Source organism: Mugil cephalus, chromosome 12 (genome assembly GCF_022458985.1).
Source record: "Mugil cephalus isolate CIBA_MC_2020 chromosome 12, CIBA_Mcephalus_1.1, whole genome shotgun sequence".
In the NCBI taxonomy this organism is placed as follows: Eukaryota; Metazoa; Chordata; class Actinopteri; order Mugiliformes; family Mugilidae; genus Mugil; species Mugil cephalus.
In genome coordinates, this window is record NC_061781.1 from 8,140,637 (window position 1) to 8,165,081 (window position 24,445).

The 24,445-nt window shown below is 42.3% G+C and overlaps 1 protein-coding gene across 8 annotated transcripts in view; it reads right to left on the bottom strand.

Annotated features, from left to right (window-relative positions):
• The window catches only part of myo1b (myosin IB), a 59,839-nt gene that overhangs the window by 21,701 nt on the left and 13,693 nt on the right, over positions 1 to 24,445 (bottom strand). For all 8 annotated transcript variants that reach the window (XM_047600933.1, XM_047600934.1, XM_047600935.1 and 5 more), the window contains exons 4-9: positions 11,634 to 11,728; positions 8,470 to 8,574; positions 6,947 to 6,993; positions 5,066 to 5,129; positions 2,765 to 2,863; positions 1,717 to 1,820 (exon numbers count right to left, since the gene is read on the bottom strand). In XM_047600933.1, the coding sequence (XP_047456889.1) occupies positions 1,717 to 1,820; positions 2,765 to 2,863; positions 5,066 to 5,129; positions 6,947 to 6,993; positions 8,470 to 8,574; positions 11,634 to 11,728 (514 nt within the window). The remainder of the gene's footprint in view (positions 1 to 1,716; positions 1,821 to 2,764; positions 2,864 to 5,065; positions 5,130 to 6,946; positions 6,994 to 8,469; positions 8,575 to 11,633; positions 11,729 to 24,445) is intronic.

Sequence of the window (24,445 nt, forward strand, 5' to 3'; positions counted from 1 at the left end):
ATTTTAAAACTGTCTGAAATCCCAGATCGAGTACTGAGGAGATGGTGGCAAGGAAAAAGCTGAACCCAGAGGAGTTCTAGATAAAAGGAAAAAGAATATTAAACTGCGACAGAAGTGGGAGAGTGAAGCAACTGGCATCTCTATAAGATATATCAACAAACCACTGGGTCATTTTAACAATTTTTCCAAAACGACAGAAGTCTCTATTTTGAGGAACTCCACAAAAACAAGCACGACTGATTCCCATAATTTATGAGTACAGAGAAAAGGAGAGAGGATCTGATTATGAAACATATCTGACCAGCTCACAAAAAACAAAAACAAAAAAAACCCTGCACAATTCTCCATTTGAATATTTAAATATGTTTAACTGAAACCCCTGCCATCATAATATAGCTCTAACATAACTCAACATCCTTTTAATGGCTCGCAAAAAAAAAAAAAAGCCAAGTAACACATCAGTGAATTTAGAATTATCAGTCAGAATTATAAACATTTCGTTTCACGTTAAAGCCTGGCCATCTTTAAGTGCTGCAGAGCTCAGGGTGAAGCGACTCATTGTTTATAGGGAATGTCCCTTTGGGTTTCCGGTGGTGAAACGCAGCTGCACAAGGAAGAGTACGAGAAGCAGGATGTGAAACGTAGGGAAACAAACACACACGATTCTAACAGAGCCAACTGCAAAGGCTCACACAGCAGCTGAGAGGAGGAGCATGCTGGAGGACTGATAACAATGCAGACAAACCATCCTATGAGTCACAGCATCAGTACAACTGAGGAGAGGTGGGAAAACTAAAGAATGCATATATGTGTGTGTGTGTGTGTGTGTGTGTGTGTGTGTGTGTGTGTGTACTTGTACAGCTATCTTTCTGAGAACCATAAGTTTCATACCATCAGATTGAGGACATTTGTGTAAAGTGAGGACATTTTGGCCGGTGCTCACTTTTTTGGCCTCACTTTTTGTCTGTTTTGAAGGTTAAAACTCAGTTTTAAGGTAAAGGTTACAATTAGGTTATGGTTAGGACTAGGGTTAGGGTAAGGCATCTAGTTGAGATGGTTAGGGTAAGGGGCTAGGGAATGTATTATGCCGATGAGTGTCCTCACAAAGATGGCCATACGAACGCGCGCGTGTGTGTGTGTGTCGGTGTGTCGGTGTGTCGGTGTGTGTGTGTGTGTGTGTGTGTGTGTGTGTGTGTGTGTGTGTGTGTGTGTGTGTATTTGTGTGTGTGCACAAAAACTTAAATGATAACAAGTAGCTGGTGTTTGCGTTTGCTTGCGTTACAAGCTAAACCACTGCTGAAGTTTAGTTGAAGGTTATGTAAGTTTCCATGTTTAATCAGTACTAACACAGTGTTTGGGTTTTAGTTTACACTCAAGTGGAGCTTAAGTTCAAAGCTCATCTAGTTTTGCAACAGGTGCGTGGGTGAGGCCAGGGGGAAGGTGGGGAGGACTTGAGTGTTTTCATAATGGACAAAATAATTATACACTTTGCTCCTTTGTTATATCTGGGAGATAAGGAAAAAAAACTCAGATGGCCCCCACCCTCTGTACAGGATTTATATTAACTGGGAGTGATGTAACAAATGAAAGTCAAGGCCGGACGCCGCTGGAGTGTGGTGCTGTTTATGATCAAGGTGTGCCCTTTGGTTTTCAAAACTGCATTTTCATATCACTGACCCCCTCCCCCCACCCCAGCATTTGGTCTTGTGTACTCACTCTGACTGTCCTGAAGTTGGCAGCATCATCCAGCCCGTTGACTGCGGCAGAGTCCAGGCTCAAGTAGTTGTACTTGCTGAAGTCCCGGTCCAGCTTTAGCCTCTCTGTGACACACAAACCATGCGGCAACTATTTCAGCTACAGTTCTTTTAAAGCAGGTTTTCAAAATGCAAATTCAAGTGTGGATTTCCGTTACATGCAAGTTACACACCCAAATCTGGGTTTGCATGATTTAAATAAAAAATAAAAATAAATAAAAATAAAACAGTGCTGCAATGATGGCTGAAAGTGGCTGTATTAAATTTATTTCCAAAAATATACTTGATGTTGTAGCTTTAGAAAATCTGTCCGACCTACAGGGTATTGTCACCTCAAACACTATTTTTACCCACACAGACAGAAAATTGCTCTTATTCTGGAAGATCAAATTGCCCTCTTAAAAGCACCCCTGCAATCAAACAGCAAAGAAATCCATTCCTCTTGTGGGCACAATGTGTCAGATTTCATTAGTGGCTGCATTAACTAAAGCTAAACCAACCCCCTCTGATGTGTGGCCCGTGGAGTCAATGACCATTTTATTGTTCTGCTGTGTTCAGGACATAAAACAATAGCCTCTGTCCACTGAAACCTAAACAGAGGGAACAGGTTTCATTGCCAGGCTTTGTTCTCTGCAGTGTTTGTTAGGCAGGAAAATTGAGTCATTAATGAATCAGCCATGTGCTCCTGCAGCTGCGATGCCGCTGGAAAATAATTTCAGAAGATTCTAACATGACGATTGGCCCCCTGGTCTGCAGAAAACACTTTAATGACAGAAAATGTGCACAAAGGATCATGGTCAGCAGTGTTGTGCAAACCAAAACAGCAAGAAGCAGAAGACCCACAAAGGGCGAGCTTGATTCATTACTTCCTGTGAGCAGAGACGTGCCAGAAATTATTATTGGCTAAATATATCACAACAAGTCTGTGGTTTCAGCTGATAAGACGGACAAATGTTTCTCTCAGATCCACGAGCCTGATCGTTTTTCAAATTAAATATTTCGCAACTTACTGAGTGTGTCGTCTGAGGCTCCGGACAAGAGCTGATAAAAGATGTGGAAGTTCCTCTCTCCTCTTGGCTGTTTCACCACACGTGACTTCTCCAGCAGATCTAAAAGAGTAAAAGACAACAGCAGGAAGAAATGAGGTAGAATGACAAAAGTCATTTCCTGACACGGTTCTTCACAGGAAATGCGGTCCCTGATCGATACTTTGAGGCGTGCTCACTCCGATCTCAATTTATACAGTCAAGTCACATTCATTTTCTTTGAGAACTTAAAAGTGCTTGTCTAAAACAAACCGTAAAAACACAGTCAAATGCCACAGAACAAAGATGTTCCAGAGATTTTGGGCTGCAACAGCAAAAGCACAATCGCCCCATGTGCTTCGGCTCGTTCTCAGCGGACACGAGCTCAAACAGTCTCTGAGATTCCACAGATGTATTTATGTTGCCATGGTGACCAAGCCTCTGTTGGTAATTATCTATGTATATGAACGCCACAGGAAGAGCACGATGAAGAAACCGCACAAGGATATCAAACGTCAGCCCTTTCTCCCGGGCTACCGACCAAATGCAACAGTACCTGATTAAAAGGGGACCCATCATCCGCTCACCGCATCAGGCAGAGTGGGATTTAATTGAAGACCTACTGCGGAGCTCTGAAGCAGCGTGAGGCTGCAGCCAGTCCGGCTGAATAATAGCGCTCAGCTTGTCTTCAGTTTGAAAACATCTTTGCGAGTTCACTTTTTTTGGAAAGATTTGCACATGAATTGCCATTGTAACCAAGATCCAGCCCCTGGATTTTTCAATATTTAGACTATTTAAACTGTGACTCAGCGATAGGTGGGCGATGAGAGGACACAAGCACTACTCTGGTCTGTGTCTGTGGATACAATGAACACAGACCTAGAGAGCCCTTCGCAGAGACCTGGGTCTGTCAGGGTTGCGCGGAGGACCGGGCTAAATTTGAGTCTGTGACACCCACAGGGCCATGAATCACGTAAGTGGCTCTGCGAGAGCTAGCGCATCAATAATACAGCACCCATGACTGAGTGGCTGGCAGCGACAATACAGAGCTGTGATCAAAGACCCAGGTAGAGTATGATAAAAAATGCCTCTGAAAAGCTGCTCCCTCTGTACAAGTCCCTTTTAAACCCAAAGGTTTCACCAGCTTCTGAAAGTATTCTGGCCAAAACACAAGACCAAATACAATCAAGAGCACGTCACTCGCATCTTCAGTGACCTCACGCCAGCTAAGACCATCTAAATGGTTTGGTTGCTGCATTTACTGCAGGCTTCACAACATGTTCACTCTGCCTCTCTCCTCCTCTGCCTAAGATAAGCAAACACATATTAAAGTGTCAATGTGGGCACGATATGCTGTTATGTTTTGACTAAAGGCCTGCCAAAAATGTCTCAGTACTCTATCATTACCAGAGCTGCCAAGAATTGTCTGTTCAAAAGTTGCAGCCGTCTAATCTCGGTTGTAGGAAGCACCGAAAGTCTCACGGATGTTCATCTAGAAAATAATGAGGCGAGAAGAAAAGAGGGACCCGTCCAGGTCTGCCCTGCAACAACATCCATCTGTCTGGCCAGCGTGCAAGCCAACAAGCGAGCCAGCTCTGTCTGAGGAAGTCACATGTCAGCGGCTCCTCTTCACAGACAGTCCCTTGTGTTGGACTGACTTGGGCCAACAGACAAGAGGTTCATTTGTGTCTCAGCCATCAGCTTCGGCCTTTGTTTCTGTGACCTCTACTGGGGAAGCCGGCGCAGACCAAACAATGTGAACAGAGGCTAGATCAAAACCAAAACAGAGAAGGGAAGAGTCATTCTGAGCACCAACATTGGTGGCTGGAATGACGCCGTTTGTTCAGTCTCGGGATGACACGGATTTCAAACGAGCAAAAATCCATTTTAGGGCTTTCAGGAAAAAAAAAAAAAAAAAATGCAGCAGAATCTGCAATTCTTACCCAGACTTAAAGTCTAAAGATGGAAATCGGATGCAAATTTGGGATTTTTTTGTATATATATTTTTTTTAAATCATACAATTTTTCCTACAATCTGTTAACAAATTTTGAGATAAACTGATCTGATCAGCTTTGGTGCAAAGTGTTTAACTTCCAAATTGGCTGACACTGGTTTATTACAGATTACTGTTATATATGAAGTGTATATTCTAAAAGTCTAAGACTAAATGGGACGGCGGAAAAGCAGTTACTGTAACAAGAGGGAACTATTAAGAAGTAAAGACAAAAGTATAGGATCACTTTCTACACTTTTTAATTTTAAAGGCATTTTTCATTTTTACTCACAGTTGCTGATGACTCCGCCCAGGGGATCTCCTTTGAAGTCAAACTCAATGTCCATGTACTTGCCCTGAGGGTCAGAGTGCGACAGTTATTTGTGTACTTACATAAAGCTTTTATTTACAGTGTTTTATTGCCATGATCTTTGAATTGAAAATGCCGGCTTCCAATGAGCTAAGCTAGAAAACCGAGCTCAGGAGTTCAGCTCAGTTCACAGTGAGGTTCTGTGCACAAACCCATTCAAGTCACAGCTAATGCATACACACAACTGCTGAGGGAAAAAAAAATAATTGTCTCAGCGGAGGGAAGGACCCCCTACCCACCCACCTCTGCTAAGTTCTCCATGCTGGAAAACTAAAACAAACCATTTTAGGCTACTTTTCTCTGAAATTTAGAAGTTAGAACAGAGAGTCCTGTGTGTTTCTTTGCCCCCCTCTCCCTTCCCCTTCCTCTGATGTATTAATAGCTGACGAGTCCCCCAGAACAGGTCGAGCTCTGCTGGTGAGTGGGCTCTAGCCAAACTCAATAGGCCTCCTGCACACGCAAAGTGACAGTTTGACTCATGGTTTTATGCTAAACTGACAGAACTAAATGTCAACGCCAATGTCACATAAATAGAAACAGATGAGGAGTATAACCTTAGCCATGTTGCACCGGCATGTCCAGGCACAATCTACAAATACAGGTAAAGCAGATGACTCAAAATGGTGTGGAAACTGAAAATAAAGCATGTACGGGAACGATACAAGAAGCAAGTCTAAGGGTAAAGAGGAACAATCTGATGTGATTGCATCATGAAGAAAATTGCAGCAGGATCGGGCCTCCCTGAAAATACCAAACTGGGTGTGAGAATACCTTCTTGGGAAAACAATAAACACCCTCATCTCCTTTCACACTGCCTGGAAATAACCGTCCGTACAAATACAAAAGCAGACAATGATTCATCTTGATGATGCTATCTCTGTGTAAGATAAGTATTAAGATTCCTCCGGCTTCCTCATTTTCACAGGAGAAGCAAAAATAAAAGATCTGTGCAAAGTCTCATGAAAATATTATGTCTACAGTGTTCGGTCTGCTTTGGCATTAGGCCACATGGTGCCATTTCTGAACAGCGGCGAAGGTCAAAGGCCTTGTCCGCACTTTGTCTAAAGAACATTTACCAATGACATTTACATGGGTGATATATCAAGTGCCCCAAAGTGGGACTGGCATGACAGACTAATAGTAAAAAGGCCCCTCGCCTTCACTGTTAGTTGCTACTGACGCAAAGATATTATTCCCAGGAATTGTTTTGGATTGTGTGAAGCGCAAACATCACCACACTCATGCAAAGCATGCCCTTAACATTTACTACCTCTGAAGGGCATTATCTACATAACACACTGGCCTTGACAAACTCTGAGCATAAAACCAATGGCTAACGCTGCTATAACTCGGATTGTGTACTAATGGATTTATATCCTTTTTTTTTCATTCAAAATTTCACACAACCAAAGGTCTTTGAATGAAACTGAATCAAATATGCAACAGCAGAGCTTAGACCTGAGAAGAAACTCGATAAAATAAGAGGCCAGGGCCGCCCATGCTGGTGCTGAACGAACGTAGAGGAGAGCTGAATAGTTTTTACACCTTTGCAGGTTATTGTAGGATCCACAATGTCACAGTAAAACACTGTAACTCCTTATATGAATAAAATAAGACGCTGACTGATGGGTGTGACTTATTCACACAGTAAGGAAGTAAAAGCTAATATAGAGGGTGAAAAAAAGACATTAGGTTTATTCTGACAAGTGTGATTATAATATGTGAATAATATTGAGCTGTCTCATCAGACAGCCCATCATCTTTACGGTAGCAACTTGTAGTTGTGGATTTCGGGACACTTACAAATCTGGACGAGTTGTCGTTCCTCACGGTTTTGGCATTTCCAAAAGCTGAAAAGAGGAAAAATCAGACACAAAATATTAAAGGCGTGAGGAAAATGTTAATTATACTGCAAACAATGATTCATTTGTGGTAATCTGGCTGGTATAAAGTAAGAGCCAGAACATTACCGGCAGGCCAAAGCCTGTTTGCGAACACACAAAACCTTATTAACGATCCTTAACACTGCGCCTGACTCCAGCTAGCTGTCAGTCATATGAGGCATGGATGCTGGAGTCATTTGTGCTGATGAAGCCCTATAATTCTGTATGGATTAAGCCAAGCACCCGAGCTTTCCAGGCTTAGGAAGGACTGAACCTTGATGTCACGCCACATTCAAGTCAAAGTGCTTCAATATGTGGCCCTGCTCAGGAATAAACACTAACAAACATTGTGCACAAGCATTTTGAAGAGGGACTATTTGTGTATCCCCCCCACCCCAAAAACATGTGCACAAGTATACCTTTTAGAACTGCAATCACATTTCTACATTAAAACACCATTAACGTGCTATGCATCATAGTGCTATTAGCATAATGGCTTAATTGCTGATAACAGCTGATTAATGTGCATTTTAGCCTGTGGTTAATGTGAGTGTGCGGGCTGCTAGGCTGGTGCCATGGCAGCTGGAGGGTGAGGACAAGCAGGGAGTGAAGAGAGGCCGTGAAAGATGAAGAAACAAAGGGAAAAGAAAGCAGAACAAGGAAATAAAAAGAAACGGAGGATGACGGTGGATGAACCCCAATAAAAGATGGAAAGAAAGTGTCAGTGAGAGCGAGCTTGGCACGCATAAATTGTGTGTAGCGGCGGATCCCCTTTTCCCTCTTTTTAGCGCCGGGGCAACGAGAGCGGCAGAAGTTAAACTCTTGCAGATGTGCAGGGTTTTCGGCTGCGAGTCAACGCCGGTATACAGCTTCATCATTCATGGGCATTTCCTGTTCACTGGCCCCAATTAAAATACAGCTGTTTCTCTGCCAGCACTGAGCTGTGGGAATGACGATGTGGGTGTGTGTGTGTGTGTGTGTGTGTGTGTGTGTGTAGGGGGGGTGCTGGTTAACTGAAGAAAATAAAGAGTGTCTTTTAAAGAATTCATGAATCCAAAAGTTATTCTGACGACTGCTTTACTTGTCTGAGAACACAATTTTCCTTCTATAGGATATTCAGTGTCTATATTTAACACATTATGTTTTGTCAGTTCATTCCAGATATGTGATGCAGTTTTTCCATGTTTTATTGCTTCTTTTATTTTGCATTGTGACAAAAGCCAAAATAAAAATGTATACAACTACTATAAAAGGGTGTAGAGCTCAGTTACAAGACAAACATTTGCAGTTTTCCAAAATTTTGGCGAGACATTTTGTCTTTTTTTTTTGCCGCTTCACTTCAGCAGCCCCAACAACCTGTAAACAAAGATTCTGTCTCTAAATGTGAACTTCAGATGATCCAGCTTCTGAATTGGGACGCGCAGCTGGAACGTCTTCACTCACCCTCCAGCACGGGATTGGACTGCAGCAGCTGTTCCTTGACCTTGTTCACCTCCTGGCCCTTCCCACACACCGCTGCCACATACGACATCACCAACTTACTGGCCTCTGAAAGACACAGACGCACACACACATGCAAGGATAAAAGTATTAGGTCAAAGCCTTTGCTAGACATGACAGAGGAACAAGTGCGGCGTGCCCACCGATTTCACCGCTCCCCACAAAATCCCCCCCTTACGTCATCCCTCCAGACACCTATCAGAACAGGGTGTGGGTCGTTCAGTAGTCTGGGGGTACAGAGCCGAGAAAGAAGCCAGAATATATAGACCAGCTTTGTAAAGCTGCACGATGACAAGTATTGCATCATGTTATCATCACCCAAACTACTGATTTCATCGGGGAACCACGGGAATGGACCGGAGTAGCTTTATTTGTTCATCCACTCCTCACATTAGAGCGCTCATTTAAAAATTCGCAGAGAGAGCGTGTTGCAATTTTCTGCATGAGAAACGTGACACGGGCTCAAAAAGTCTGGAACAAATGACACGCCTTGTAGGGCGAGTGCCGACATCGGGATCGGCGAGATGACAGTGACCCAGAACTGATGATGTGTGTGATGTGCCAAGGGAGGATAGAAAAGAGGTCCACAGCAGTCGCTGGTACAGACTGCTGACGAATCAGCGGCTCGGGACCAACGGCTCATTTTGTTGGGAGGCAGGAAACGTGGGCGAAAAAAAAAAAAAAAAAAAAAAAAAAAAAAAAAACACACAAAAAATTGCAGAGATCAGTGTAATCCTCATATTTTATCTCTTGGGTGGAGAAATAAGCTTCAAAAGTCGTCCCTTGCCAACAATAAAACAATGTTATGTCTTCTGCACACTGTGTCAGCATCTGATAATGATGTTCACACGGAGGTCTGGGTATGACGGAGCACGAGAAAACCCCCACACACACACACAAACATCAATGACCCATATCGATGGGGTGGGTTTTGATGGCCTTATTCCCCTACAAAGCTTCGGGGCTGATGAGATTACTGAAATCCAAATTTATCTCTGACTTGGCGGCAGCAGTAGCATCTTGGAGCAGGGTTTGTAATATCCATGAGAGGGTGAAAGAGTCCACGTAAAGGCTAGAGCATCAGGCAAAACATGACCTGTCAAAATGAACTGTGGTTGGACATATTTGGGCTGTATGTTATCCTGCATTTCACCACAAAAATGTTTATGTTAATGTTTATGGGTAGCTGATAACTGTACACACTGCTGACAGTGGCTTTTAGTAACTTTTAGTATTTCTTTATGTAGTGAGTCAATACTGACGTCTGACGTACCGATCACTAAAGCTCAACCTTGTCAAAATTAAAACACATGAAACTTCATAAAGAAGAAAAAAATTTAAAAAAACGTTCAGTTGACTAAGCATCTGCTTTCCCCATCGGCACAGTATTTGGGACATTAGCAATTACATCAAAGAGGAAATGATGACATGTTCCCTTTTTCCCATATTGCCAAACTTATGATTAAAGCCACAATTTCAGTGGGCGCAGATTACTACTTACTCCCACACTTATAGTAAGTCAAACATGCACATGTAGCCTGGGAGATTAAAATCTGCTGAATATGAAGTAGAAAGCCCCACTCATGAGAAAAAGAATAAAAAAAAAAATGATGGGAAAAAAAATGTTATGACTGAATGTCTGGACTGTGCAGGAAGACATCTTATGTGTAGATTGCGACAACGTTTCCATGGTTTGCGTTCTGCCAATTCAAAACTGACATCACCTGTGACACAGCACCACACGGGCCAGGACATGTTAATCCTCATGGGAAATTGGCGTGGAATGTGGCGGCGCTACTATAAAACTAACACAAGTCAAGAAGTGAGGATGTGAGCACAGCTTTTCCCTAGCATGCGCTTCATTTAGTATTTCTAGTCTGATGCCAAGTCCAGTATGAAGTCTTCAACTTGGCAAGCGTGAGTGACAATCTTAGAAGTGTTAAATGCTTGTTCAGTCCCTGTCTGTCACCAAACGAGTTAATGCAATGGCGAGAGAAAAACGTGGCTCATTATATTACAATATTTACAGTAGGTATTCATGGACATTCGTGGAAAAAGTTCCAGCTAATGTAATGTCTATAAACAAATGAACGCTTAACTGCCATCGTGTGATAACTTAAGGGTTCAGAGATTTTTCTAACACAAACAGAACATTTTTACTTTCACAACTCCACTTTGAATGCATTTAACTTGTAAAACAGGAGCTGGCCTTTTTTCAGTCGGGAAAGTCGGGAGTAGTCACGGGAAATGCCATGTATTTATTAGTGAGCTTAGCCCATATGGCAGCGGAAAAGTCTGAAATATCGCTAGGAATTACGGAGCAATGAGGAGCATCCACAGTGAGCTGCTGATGAGGAGCTGCACTCCAGCAACCCCTCACCAACGTTACCAATTAATTCCCCTGTGTAACGTTTTATTCACTCGTTTGCCATTAACACTAGTAACTAGACATATTTCCAGATAAACCAGGACTCAAATCCTCAAGTTTGCCACCTTACGTGGGAAGAATTTGAATACAACAGGACACAATCTGTTTGCTGCAGATATATTGTGATACGTGGCCCTTCGCCTTTAACTGGAAACCGAATGCATGCAACATGACCGAGAGTTAATGTTGTGTTTCATGTACCAACAAGACGTTCTCAAAACAACACCAGCACAGCAAGCGTCCTTTTATTGTAGATCTGATCTAAATCTGCAGTGAGGCTTTATACATAACAACCCTTATCTTAAAGTTGTTTTTAACATAAGTTTTGACTATGCCTCAAACAAAGCACAACAAACAAGAACAGCTGAGTATGCAAGAGGCACATTTTGTACCCTCCATGGATCTAATGGCTACCGACTGTGAGACTTGTAAAAAATTACGCGCTCTTGATTAGAAGCATTATTTCATCTTAGCTTTGTCAGATGAAGAACTGTTCATGTTCATGCTGGGAACAGATGGTATAAGTACACTCGAGGCATATGTTTGCTGGAAGCAGATCCCAGATATGAACCTGTCTCGCCGTGCGTGGAAAGCAGTGTGATGCTTGTTTGGTGTGTAAGTGGCCTTTGACTGCAACTCAAATTTCCACTGAAATTACATGCAAATTAGGATCACTTACCGGTTTTCCCAGCCCCACTTTCCCCTGTGATGAGGATGCACTGGTCCTTGTCCTGGTCCCTCAGTGAACGGTAGGCCTCATCCGCCAACGCAAAGCTGAAAGACAAAAGTCACAAAAGCCATAAGCCTTCACATAACCATTACATGCCCTGCAGTGAACACTCATTGTTAAGTATTTTCCGAGGTAGTGGCGAAAATAACTTTAGAGGACAATTTCTGGGCCCTGATCAATAGCATGTGGCTTTATTGGAAATGGGGTTCCATCTGTAGGCCATCCACATGGCTCACGGCTTAATTTAGCAACACTGGCTGGTTTGTATTTCGTATTTGGCTTTGACAGTTAACTACTTTTTGCTCTTTTTCCGAAATATATGTACCAAACTAATGCTGCTGTTCAAACAAAGTCCGCTACGTAGCCTTTTTTGACCGATCGCAATTACATTCAGGATAAGTTTTGTACAATGATGTACAATGTAAAAAAGAAACCAATTTAAAAAAATAACCCAGGTGTTTCAATGATTTTATGACAATGAAGAATATAACCTTACACAGAAAAATAGAAGATAAAAGATGAGAGCTTATTTTAAAATGAAGCCTATTGTCACACATTCCGGGACACCGATACAATGGGAAAGTGGGACTCATTACTGTAGTTTCACCCCCACTGAATTCCAGAACAATATATTATTTGTTCTCTTTGTGCAGACAATCCCCTCTGATGGTTTGAGAGTAGGGCGTGGACGGTGAGACGGCCACATCACAATGACAGCTTCAACTTTATGTGGCACATTAGTCTGTAATTGTGATGAGATACGCCCACAAAGAAGGAACAGCAAGGAAAGCTTTGACGAGTTTTTTTTTTTTTTTTTTTTACCCTTGGCAAGCAAGCAGACATCTACAGGAAAGCAACAACCCAACTATTTGCCTCCAGCAGGACACAAGACTGCAAAGTAACTGGGTTTTAAAAAGTTCTGCCAGGGTTAGGTGCTCAAGTTCTGCACTGGTGGACCATTACAGGATAGGTGTTAAACTGGGCTTAAGGGTAATATGATTGGTTGATATTGATAGGGTCTATCCACAGTGCCCTTAAGCAAGTCAAAATCCTATAAATTCTACAGCTGCACTAAGTGTTAATATAATTCAGTTCTAGTAGTTCAAACCATGAAGGATTTATACTGTCAGCTTTTAAAATATCAAGCTAAGATCTAAGCTAAGAACATCTTTAAGTGTTACATTTCACACTGAGCACAGGGTAAATATATCTTGAGGTAATTTTGGAGGAATGCTTCTAAACAGTCTCCCCAGTGTCTAATTTGGTCGTACTCCTTGCCTGGAGGGTGGGAGAGCTCAAATCTCCCAGGTTCAGTAATATAATTAATCAAGTATTTATATGTGCTAAGTGTACTAGACATGAACGCAAAAAGGAATGTCTGACATTCACAGATCCTGACAGGGACTTTCATGCAGCCTTAGCAATGGGCACTTAGTATGAAATGGGATATCTGATGTACGGCTGTTGGGGTCACATTTACTTGTAGAGGCAAAGTTGTTGTCAGATTCAGATACATTACACATAGAAGTGTAACGCACCACCAGTCATTGGGCTCCGAAAGCGGTTAGATCAGGTTCAAAGAGGCTTGCTAAGGGATGTTTTTAGAATGCCCTATGGTGAAGGGTTGTGCAGAATCATTCTATAATTTCCTTTTTCCCCTACTTCAACTTGTATTAAGACGCCGAGACATGGAAAAAGAAACTCATGTCTAAACCCAATTTAAAGTACAGCAATGAACGCATTAGTTGAGTCAGTATTGCGGGGGATCCAGAACTTGAAGCATGTAATCACACACTGGACTGAACCCTGATTTGCAACGTAGCTGATTGCTAGTAAGGAGCAATGATGGAGCGCACGCAGGGGGGCGGCAGAGATGAACAGCCAGATGAATGCATTCCAGACCATAATACGAAGTTAAAGCTCAGGCAGACTAATGGAGCTTAGGGTTCTGCGCCATCACACATCGCTTTGGATCAGAGCCAATTCGGCCCGGCCACCAGTCTTCTCCCTCTTGAACCCTGAGTGTGGGCCTGCAACACAGTTCCTGAGGTAAAGGAGTGCACTAATGCAGCACTTCTTTTGTAAAACTTGTGTATTTACTAAAATCTTCTTGTGGCAACATTTAAAGGTACTCTGGGAAGATTATTTTTCCACAGATGGTCAGATGGCTTTTCGCTATATTATGCTCCATAGCATACCATGAGGACACATGCTAACAACTTAGACTATAAACTATAGGAACTACACTCTAATAAAGCAGCCTTGCAATTAATTTTTTCCCCTTTCCCACATGTAAAGTCTTAAAATAATGGGTCTGAGTACTGCATGCATGTACCCATAAAACAAATGTTACAGGCAATAAACCTAAAAGAAGAAGATGCTAGGCAGGTAAACTAGTTATTAAAAATGGTCATTGTGCGCACTGTTTTCAAAGCAGTGGGAGACAGAAATATTTAAACATACTGAACATTTAATCTAGTAGTAATGCACATATACTGCAGCAAATGCATGTACAGCTATGACAACCAACAATTCCCAGCAACTGATACGGTTAGCATGCTCCATCCCAACCTAACAGGTTTAATTCTAAACTTTTGGTGCCAAGAGTTGTAACAACTGTGTTTTTCCCTGCCCAACCAAGCATAAGCCTCTCATTCAATCCCCACCCCCACAATCTCTGATCAGAGACCAGCCCCTCCCCTCTCCTGTACGCCAATCCACCAGTTTTGCATGGATGAGACTTGCCACAGGACATTACGTCACTGCTGAAAAGGGTAGCAGAGCACAGCAGATGTCTGCTTTTGTGTAAACACCCCTGTTGCCTGACGTGATCCTGACAATGAGCAAACCATCACACTATTATCTCTTCCCCAGAGGAGGCCTGTGGGCCGGCGGGGGGGAGTGGACCAGGAGCGGGCGAGGGGCGTAAAATAGGAGTGGGAGGTCCCCTTCCACCAACATGTCCCAGTGTCACACACACACACACACACACACACACACACACACACACACACACACACACAGATGAGCACACGCTAAGCAGGTCATATGAATATGAATAGCCAACACATAATCACAATATGAATAGAGGTCAGAAGCAGGAAGCCACGCCCAAATCTGCACAGAGCAGACAACACATATAGATCTTTAATCAAAAATAAAAGAACCAAACCGGCACTGAATTCTCACAAGAAACCCGTATTTTTATTCTAGGGATGCTCAATTGCAAGAAAACCCAGGCATAATTAGAAATAATGTACAATCATGTGGTACAGCATTATGCTATCATTAGGAGCATGAAAGCAGTCTGAACGGCAACCGTACCACTTCACAAATGTAGAAGTCAAAACGATGATGAAGCACCAAGGTCGCCATCAAAGACAGCAGGCAAAAAGTGAAGAACCAAAATCCCAAAGGCCTCCCTGATCAGTGTGTGTAGATGGGCGTGTGTGTGTGTGGGGGGTTAGACTAGGATAAGGCCTTGGACTTCAAGTGCTGCTTGGCACATCCTCGTCACATCTGCCTGCAGGCTGTAATTTGGACTTGCACGTGGCAGCGGTGAACACAAAGCCACACTGGCATGAGGTAAGCAGTAGAAAATAGTCTAGTCAGTTCCTTCACTACCAGCCTCTGGTAACTGGGGCAGAAGAAAAGATGATGGGCCTGTAGTTTGTGACCTGAATATTAAAAGGGTGGAGTACTTTGAGGGCAGACTCAGCACAGACTAAAAGTCGTGATTTGCTGATGCTAATGAAGATGTAATGCATGGTCTGGAGCGCAGCCCACCAAGCTACTGGGAGATGATAGGCCTTTTGCTAACAATGATAATCTTGCTCAGAGGCTATTAGCCATGTAGGTCATTTGCATACTCACTTAAAAAAATACCACTTTGTTCTTCTCCCAGTCATATAATGGATCCACTGTTCAGATTTAGAGGATTGTAACACCGCTGGGGTGGGGGTGGGGGTAGTGGTGGTGGCAGCAGTACAGTAGCCTGTGTGATCTCAGTGTGACCCGGCTTCTCTAGAGACGTCAGGAAATCCGCCCCGACTCTGATGGAGCAGCCAAGGAAGCAACTCTTTCCGGACGTTGTACGACCAGGTGGAAGTGTGTGTGGGTGTTGCAAGAAGCAAACACAAATACAGTGGCACGCATTCAATCATGTTCAGAGTTTAAAGGCCACTTTGCTGGTGTGTGTGTGTGTGTGGGCAAGGGAACGGATGCAAACATGCACACAGACGGTCTTGCTTCTGACAGATGTGAACCATCTGTGTAACTACAATGCTACACTCTAAAACAGGTGGTGTAGGAGAAGATCAGCATAGGGGGCAAGAACCGAACTAATTCGACACAAAATTGTGATAACAGTCTTAAATCCGAAACAGCAGTGTGCTATGTGCAAGGTGCATTAAAGGACACCTCCAGCTCTCTAAATTAAAAGTTCAGAGTGAAGCACTTCTGCCACAGATCTCTAATTTATTCAACACTCACTAGAGGTTGTCTGAGACCTCAGCTAAATTGCTCATTGATACTCCTCCACCCATACATCAAACTCCGAGGGGGTCCAGGGCTCTAATTCACTTTACTGCACAGCAATTTAGTGTTCCACAGCAGGGGAAAACACCAGGCAGAGCTGTTTATGGGATCCTTGGAAAAGCAGGAAATAAGCACGCTGAGCAAGGTAGGAAAACATCCTCAAAGCAATACTTCAACAAAGAGTCTTCTGAGCCTCATTCAGCAGCTTTATGTGAGCCTGTACACCTTTATATGCTGTATTTATATGAATTTCATACAGTGTTGTATAACAAAGGACACGGATGAACCCTTGGAGCCTGCCTTTAGCTGGAGGCTACACAGTAGAAAAACACACTTGAGGAAAAAAAAAAAAGAATACATAAGCCACATGTGCACAGCCACGGACAGGAAAATGGGAACAGAAGAGCAAGACATCTTTTTATAGCACGGGAGGCACCAGTCCAGTCAGGTCTGAGGACTTCCTCTCTTCATCTTTCTCTCCATGTTTAATCTTTCCACTACATCAGGGCTTGGGGTCACTTTGTCCTCACAGAGAGCAAGAAACCCAAAACCATCGACGCTGAAGTATGCTAGGATGCAGATAAGTTCACCTTGAAGCACTTGTACGACTCGAGTCCTTGAACACTTGGTGTTGATATGAAAAGGAGTTTAGAAAGAAGACCTTGCTCTTTGATTATGAGGTTGTTTGAGGTCTTCCACATCTCTGACTAAAATCGCAGACTTTGGAAACATAGGGAAACAAATGCCATAAGGTGCCCTTTACCCAACATGAGGTGGCAGAGGTTTCGTTACACATAACCCTCTGACGTCCTTCGGGCAGGGACTTGAACACACTTGACATATGAATGGACAAGAATTTTGCCCATCACCATACCTCACATGCCAAAACTTAACACTTAACAGTGAGAGAGGTTTGAAAACAAGCAAGCCCAAGAGCAGATAGCATTTTGGCATACTTGTAATACTTGTGGTCGTTGCAGAGGACATAAAAATCACACACCATGCTCCTAAATCAATGAAGTCTTGCCAAAACAGTTCTTTATTCATTAATTAAACTTACTTAAACTTAATCTTAAATCGTACTAAGGAAATTTCATGGCAACCTATCAAGTAGTTGTTGAGATATTTCAGTCATTAAACGGCAGAAATCCAACAGATCTTTAGTCTATTCTTGGCAATCTTGGCCTTACGAGGGTATCTCAACACGTGCTGTAAACACACACTTGCACATAAAGGCTGCATAGAAATAACCCGTCATGCCCAATTTAGAACAAGATCAACTGGCATGGCTTCAAAGCAGCTCCAGGCTTTGGGGTGACCGTGTGACCCACTGATCCACATACAGAGTCATTGTGGGTCTGAGCGACAGCATGCTGGTCACACATCAGCACCACGCTGGTGGCTGACGCCTTCCTCCTCAGGGCAGAAATGAGAATGAGCCTTATATAGCATGGACATTTAACTGTATTAGAACTCATTCATTGTTCCCACGTTGTTTTATTATTCATTCTGTACCGATTGGGCATAACATTAAAACCACTGATGGGAGAAGTGAATAACATTGACCATCTTGTGACGAAATACAGTGTGAAACTTCTGGACCTGGCTTCATGTGGCTGTTACTTACACCTACTTGCACCCCTACCCCATAACATAATAACAATCAGTAGGATGTTGTCTGACATAGATACGCACACAAAAACGGTTTCGGAACAACTCAAAAAACAAATTCCCTAGATCCCAAACTAATCCATCCATCCATCCATCCATCCATCCATCCATCCATCCATCCATCCATAAAAAATAAAATCAATCCATCCATCTATCCTTCTATCCTCCAGTTTTCTCCATATTAACTGCTTCAGTGCAAAAAGCCCACTTGTTAATGGCTAGCAGATTAAATTTCCATTAGTATGTACAGTTTCTCTATGCAAAGCCAGACTGACCTTTAGGGCCCCTAGACGTACCCGAGGTGAACTCAGAAATTAATTTATACATCCAAATTTCATATTCTGTACTTGTTATTTTTTTCATGAGGCCAACCGCATTATGGCCTTCCATGACTATACACTGCCTAAAGTGTGAACACAGCTCTACAGCGACATAACCTCAGCAATCTTCCACTGGACTCCCTCAATTAGAGTATCGCTGTACATGGCCCAATTAAAACACATGTGCACTCATATTAAAATGTAAAATACAATGCTTGTGTGTTATAAAGTGCAATGTTTGTCAACCCTGATGATTTCAGGGACGTTCTGTTCAGCAGGAACAAATTAATCAAAGGTGAATAGGACAGCTGTGCACACACGTGCTAGGAATTAATGGAAGTGTAAGTGTATTGATGACTCGCTAAACAATAAATTACATATTATTGCCGAGATATAAAGTGTCATGGGGGGGCAATATTCCCTGCAGCTGATACGCACCTTATCTGTTTACCTCCGCTTTGGTGTGCCTCACACATGTTGTTGCAAGCTGTGTACACAGATAAAAGCCTGGTACCCATTGTTCTGACCATGAATAGACAGAGTTTACAGTGGATTTTGGACTGTTGCAGACAAAAGAGAAATATACAAAAATTAAGTATTATGCTTAGAGAAGTAATACGTGACAATGAAGGCAATGTTTAATCAGGGTTACGTTGGACTATTGGCAGGTGTTTAAGTACATTCGCGGGATTCCTAACCTTCCTCACGAAGCCAACGCTGCTACCAAATAAAGTCAAATTTAATATGGACAAATGATTGAACCACTTAGGCTGATATAAACTGAGCACCACTAAATTTAAGTTCTAAACTTGCATAGACAGCACACAGCTTGACAGTGTGGTGAAAGACAACATGGAAGAGAGGTGACGATACACATCCTGGGCCAACTTCAACACAAACTCTCACACTTTGTACTCCATATAAGTAAGCAGCACTAGAGGGGAAGCTATAACCAACATATCAGAATTAAAATAAATAAGATGCATATTTAAATTTCAACACCAGGCTTATGGTCTATAAACCCTTAAAAGAGAGGAAAATTACTTTTGTGTTACAGCCTGTTGTGTTTTTGCAACAGGAGATTTGCGCCTCCATGTATTTGATGATAAATGAGCACATAATTCAATTGCATTTTATTCTTCAGTTAAAGTGGTGGGAGGAAAAAGGAACACTTTTTCTGTCAGCGCTCTGCAGCACACCATTACGCCAACACACATGCTGAGGAGGACTCGCTCTGCCCACCTGAGTCAAAAAGCCATTTCAACAAGTGCCCACTTACATCTACCTACGTACAGGTTCTGTGCTGCAATTCATGTAGGCCTCCTTGAACAAAGTCTTATAATAACAAGGACATGTGGCATAAGCTTCTTACCAAATTGGAGTTGTGCTGGACGGAATGGGGGCAAAACACACAAGCTTTTGTGACAACGAGGCCATTTGATGGCAAGAAACACTTTCAAACTCGCATACCTAAACAGCTGAAGGTGAATGCAGCATTTTTCAGTTGAAAAAGCATTTCAGTACAGAATGATAAACTCAAAAGAAGCGCAGGAGCCAAGATAAACACATTCGGGTGCAACTGTCTTAATTATACAGGAAATGTAGAGCTTTTTATTCATTGCCCTTTTATAGCGATATGGCAACTCTGAAAGAGCAAACATAGTGTGATGGCATCATGCAATAAATGACTCTAAAGTCCATTCCACCTACAGATAAATCTTTAAATTACCCGTTTTATCTTAATCCAATATCCTACAAGTAAACAACGTCCCCCGACGGCCACGTCCCAAAAGAATCACAAACAGGCAGTCTTGTGTCTCGCCATGGGTGTGTTTACATGACTTGAGATGATTGTGTTTTTTTTTGGATTTGCAAATGAAAGCAGCATATCCCGATTTCAGAGAGCTGGATCAGCCTTTACTTTTTAGATTTTAGGAGGCTATATACAGCAAGCCAATGCATGCAACTGAGAATGTCAGGTCATGGTGGAAAACAGTAGAAAAATACAAGTATTCCAACTGAAATTTGTACAACCTGCTTGTGCTAGCCACATCCCGTCTAGCTACACCCTCTGTATTAGACCGGCAGTCTAATGCTTATCATGCATTTTATACGGGATATGAATAACCAGATTTCTCCACGTTCCATGTCTTTGAGAACATCAAAAGTAGGACTCATAAGTGGCATGTAAGTGTGCATGTAAACACAACCCCTATAGCATAACCAGCTTGCCACCCACATGTTTTGCATGTGCAGCCGCCAATGTGAACAGAGTAGTTTTTAATCCGACTTCTGAGCAAAATATGGCAATCTGTTGAGAGTAATCACACAGTCATAATGTTTGTCAGGAAAGCCATCAGCACAATTAGTTTACTCAAACATGTGACACATAATCTTTGATGCTTTTCCACACGGAGGGCACAGGCCTTTCTCTGGAAAGTGCTGTAACAGCAGCGAATTAATATAGTCAGGGTTTCCCATTCTTAGCCAAGGACACATAAGCTGTGATTTCATCATGTTGCTTTTATTGTGGCCGGACCAAACAGGAATTTTATTCCTTGTTTACTGCAGGATATCACGATAGTTGTACAAGAACTCCACTATGAAATGGTGAGGCATTGGAAGGAGTGTCTTTATTACAAGCTACTAAAAATAAAGGGAAGATAATACTAGGGAATGTCAAAAACCTGTCTTTACAGACAAGCTGTCATAAGCATATGTGTGACAGCTGGAGGTCTTGTCGTACTGCTTGCACGGGGTCTCTTTGCTCCATTAGCCAGTCGTGATTCGTCGCTGTAGCCAGCGCTCTAGTGGCACTAAGTATTGAATGCTGAGAGCATCAGGGGTCTCAATACCTCATTACACAGCGCGAAAATACGATCCTGCCCTAGAGACATGGGGCTAGCGCACTGTCAACACACACACACACACACACACACACACACACACACACACACACACACACACACACACACACACACACACACACACACACACACACACACACACACACACACACACACACACACACACACACACACACACACACACACACACACACACACCTTTCAATCTGTGTCTGGCTTTGGGCTGCAAGGGACATACAAAAGAGGACTCCAGGCCATCTGCAATGTTCTGTGCATGGAGAAAGGCCACTGATTAGTTCATCTCCACTACTCTGCCCATGCTTAGAAAAGAGGAAACCACCTGCCAAATAATTACGAGGTGCCTCATCTGGGCGCAGAGCTTTTTTTTTTTTCTTGGGTAAATTGGACAGCAGAGGAAATGATGGATAGATTGATGGAGATGGGCGTGGCTGTGCAGTTGTAGAAAAAAAATATAAATAAACACAGCTGGTTTTACTATGATGGCGCAAAATCTATTTCAGACTAATTACAAGCAGAATTTCCTGGCATATTTAAAAAAATAAAAAATAAAAAATCTCTGAAGATTTAGTCTAGCGTGATACATTTGTCACAATTTCCAGGATTTAAATTACACTTCAGCCTGGGAAAATGAAAACATCTGTTGTCTGACTTTTTCTGAACTGATTGATATGCACTGTACGGGTCTGTGACCCAGCCATGAGCCACTATTTATCTGCAAGAAGTCTAATTAAGATTGAACTTAAGAGGCAATTAGCCTACTAAACATCTTTAGAGATAGGGAACCAGCTGTAGCTCTCTCTCCAGCTGATGTGCGTGCACACAAACACACACTACTGGTTGTCTGGTGGGAGTATAAGAGCAGGTGTGAAGTACAAGAGCACCTGCATGCAATCACTGCTACTTGTGTTCAAAGCACTGCCACACACACGCGCACACACACAAGCTATGTTCAGGATGAGACAACAATTATGAAACAGAATTCATCAAAAGCAACACGTGTTACCAGAACTAATCCAACCTGGCCAACTATTCCTGTAAATAACCTACAGCTATGTAAAATTTCATCTCACCCAAAGAGAATACCCATGATGAACAATTCCCACAACGTCATGTCACACACTGAACTCTTACACAAACTGCCGTGTGTTCCGAAGACAGAGAGAAACAACTGTTTTAAGAAAAACATTTGACACATCAGCTGACATTCTGTCACTGGCTCTTTACAAAAGACTCTAAATATAACCATGTGCTCTGCCAGGAAGTCACAGAAAACACATCTGTGACAACATAACATGGCGTCACCCATAACATGATTGTAGACAATCTTCGGCCTAACTAAAAGGGTGCTGTAGACCAACACCGTGGTGTTATTTGCATTGCTTGTGGGGCCTGTGGTGGCTTGAAAGAGGGCTTAAAGGCTGCGGAATCATCAGCTGATCGATGTTTATTTTACTCTTAAGTGTCTCTGCAGTGACAGGAAGGTGAGAATATCAGTGCAGCCTGCAGCGTCCCGGTCCGTTAAACATTGACGAGCGCTGGCATTAGGAGTGATGACTTATTTTTCTCTTCAATATGTTCAGTTGAACCTTTCCCCTAAAGGTGAGACGGCAGTTAATTCACATTAATGATCCTCTCTCTCAGACATGTTCATAAAATCAGTCCAACCTTTTAATCACTATCAGTTTAAAATGGAAATGATCGTGATATTGATTTTAGAATTACTCTCATGCTAGAACTATGTTAGCGTGTTCCATGCAGCAAGTGCTTTGACCAAATCTGCTGCAGAGCTGCTGATTTTGTACTCTTTCAAGTGTCTAATGAGGATCAAAGACAGGAAGAGGACCCTTCCTAGGACCCCCTGTTGTTGCCTTAATTAAAACCCACCACTGATCCACTTCAGCACTAGAATGTCACTATCATGATATGCCCCTCAGTCAGTCAAAGCTTGAGAACTTGTGAAAAACAGGAGCGTTTTTTTAAATTTGGGAAACATTACGGAGAAGTGGGAGTCATTTTTAATCTAAAAACATTTACTGGATGCTAGATTCCTCAGAGAGTTCCTATAAAAAAAAAAACACATAAGGAAGTAAGGTAGAATGCAATTAGATCTAATCTGGATTCACACTGATAACAGTTAAAGCGTTTGTCGCCTTTTTAATAAATACAGCAACCGTGGCACATACTTCCACGAATCTTATTAACTTTATGAAAAATCCATTTATAGGGCTCTGGTGTGACCGTCTTAACAAGATTTGCTTTATGTGTGTGAAACAATCGCTGCTCTGCTTTGAATACCAGTCAAGGCAAATGTATTCAAATATTACAACTCTAATGTGTTTGCACACCACAGCTACCCAGGTGCCTCTAGGCTTAAGATTTAATTTAAGAAACAAAAGCAGACGAAAAAAAATGTTGGGAAAGTTCTTCATGAAATCGGTTTTTAAAAATTTGGTTAATAGTGGGGATTAAACTGTAGAGAACAGAAGAGGAAGTAAGTGGAATATTCTTACACTTGGAAAAATATGCTTTAATGAGTCTCATCAAGAGGTTTCTCTGTTAGCTTTTTCACCAGCTAATGCCAAACATAGGTATCTGTATACATTATACTAACGTTATTTATGTAAGGAAATATATTAAGTAGTACTTCAGCGCTACTGACTGCTCTAAAATTAATTAATTAAAATGGTTATGATGTAAAAGTACCCAAAACGGAATGGAGTGGAGAATAATTGTGGTGATAAGTTTGACCACACTAGGGGTTTAACATTACTTGAGGATGATCAATGCAAAGCTACAAAGCTTGGTCCAGATGGTCTGACCGGGGGATTAAGATCAATTTATGTAGGATGTTGAAACAATCTGCCTGTGACTGCCATTTTAGGTTTTCCACAAGAGCCAGTTCTATTAAACAGGGCTTAACCTTCTTTACTTAAAAGAGGATGGTGTCCACTTATTTTTTCATCCATTACTAGAGATGCAGATATGGATGGTTTTGACTAGGGAAGGATGTTGCAAACTTCTTTCTATGGCTATAATAAATATTGGTTCAGCTTTAGCAGTGGTAGACAAATGATAGTTCAGTGATACTGAGCTGCCCTCAGCAAGACCCCTGCCTATCAACCCAAAGCAATTACACCTTATCTTTGCATTAACCCGACTCCTTCACCCCGTGGAGTCACAGGCTTAGACATTGTCCCAGTTTCCAGTGTTTCTGCCAGATGTGTTGACACAGCTCAGACCACATTCGCATGCAAATAATGCATACTTATTTCCCTACTATGTGTACCTTGGCTCTTTAACCGACCGATGCATAGAACAACAAGATTTATATTATGCCATTTCTCTG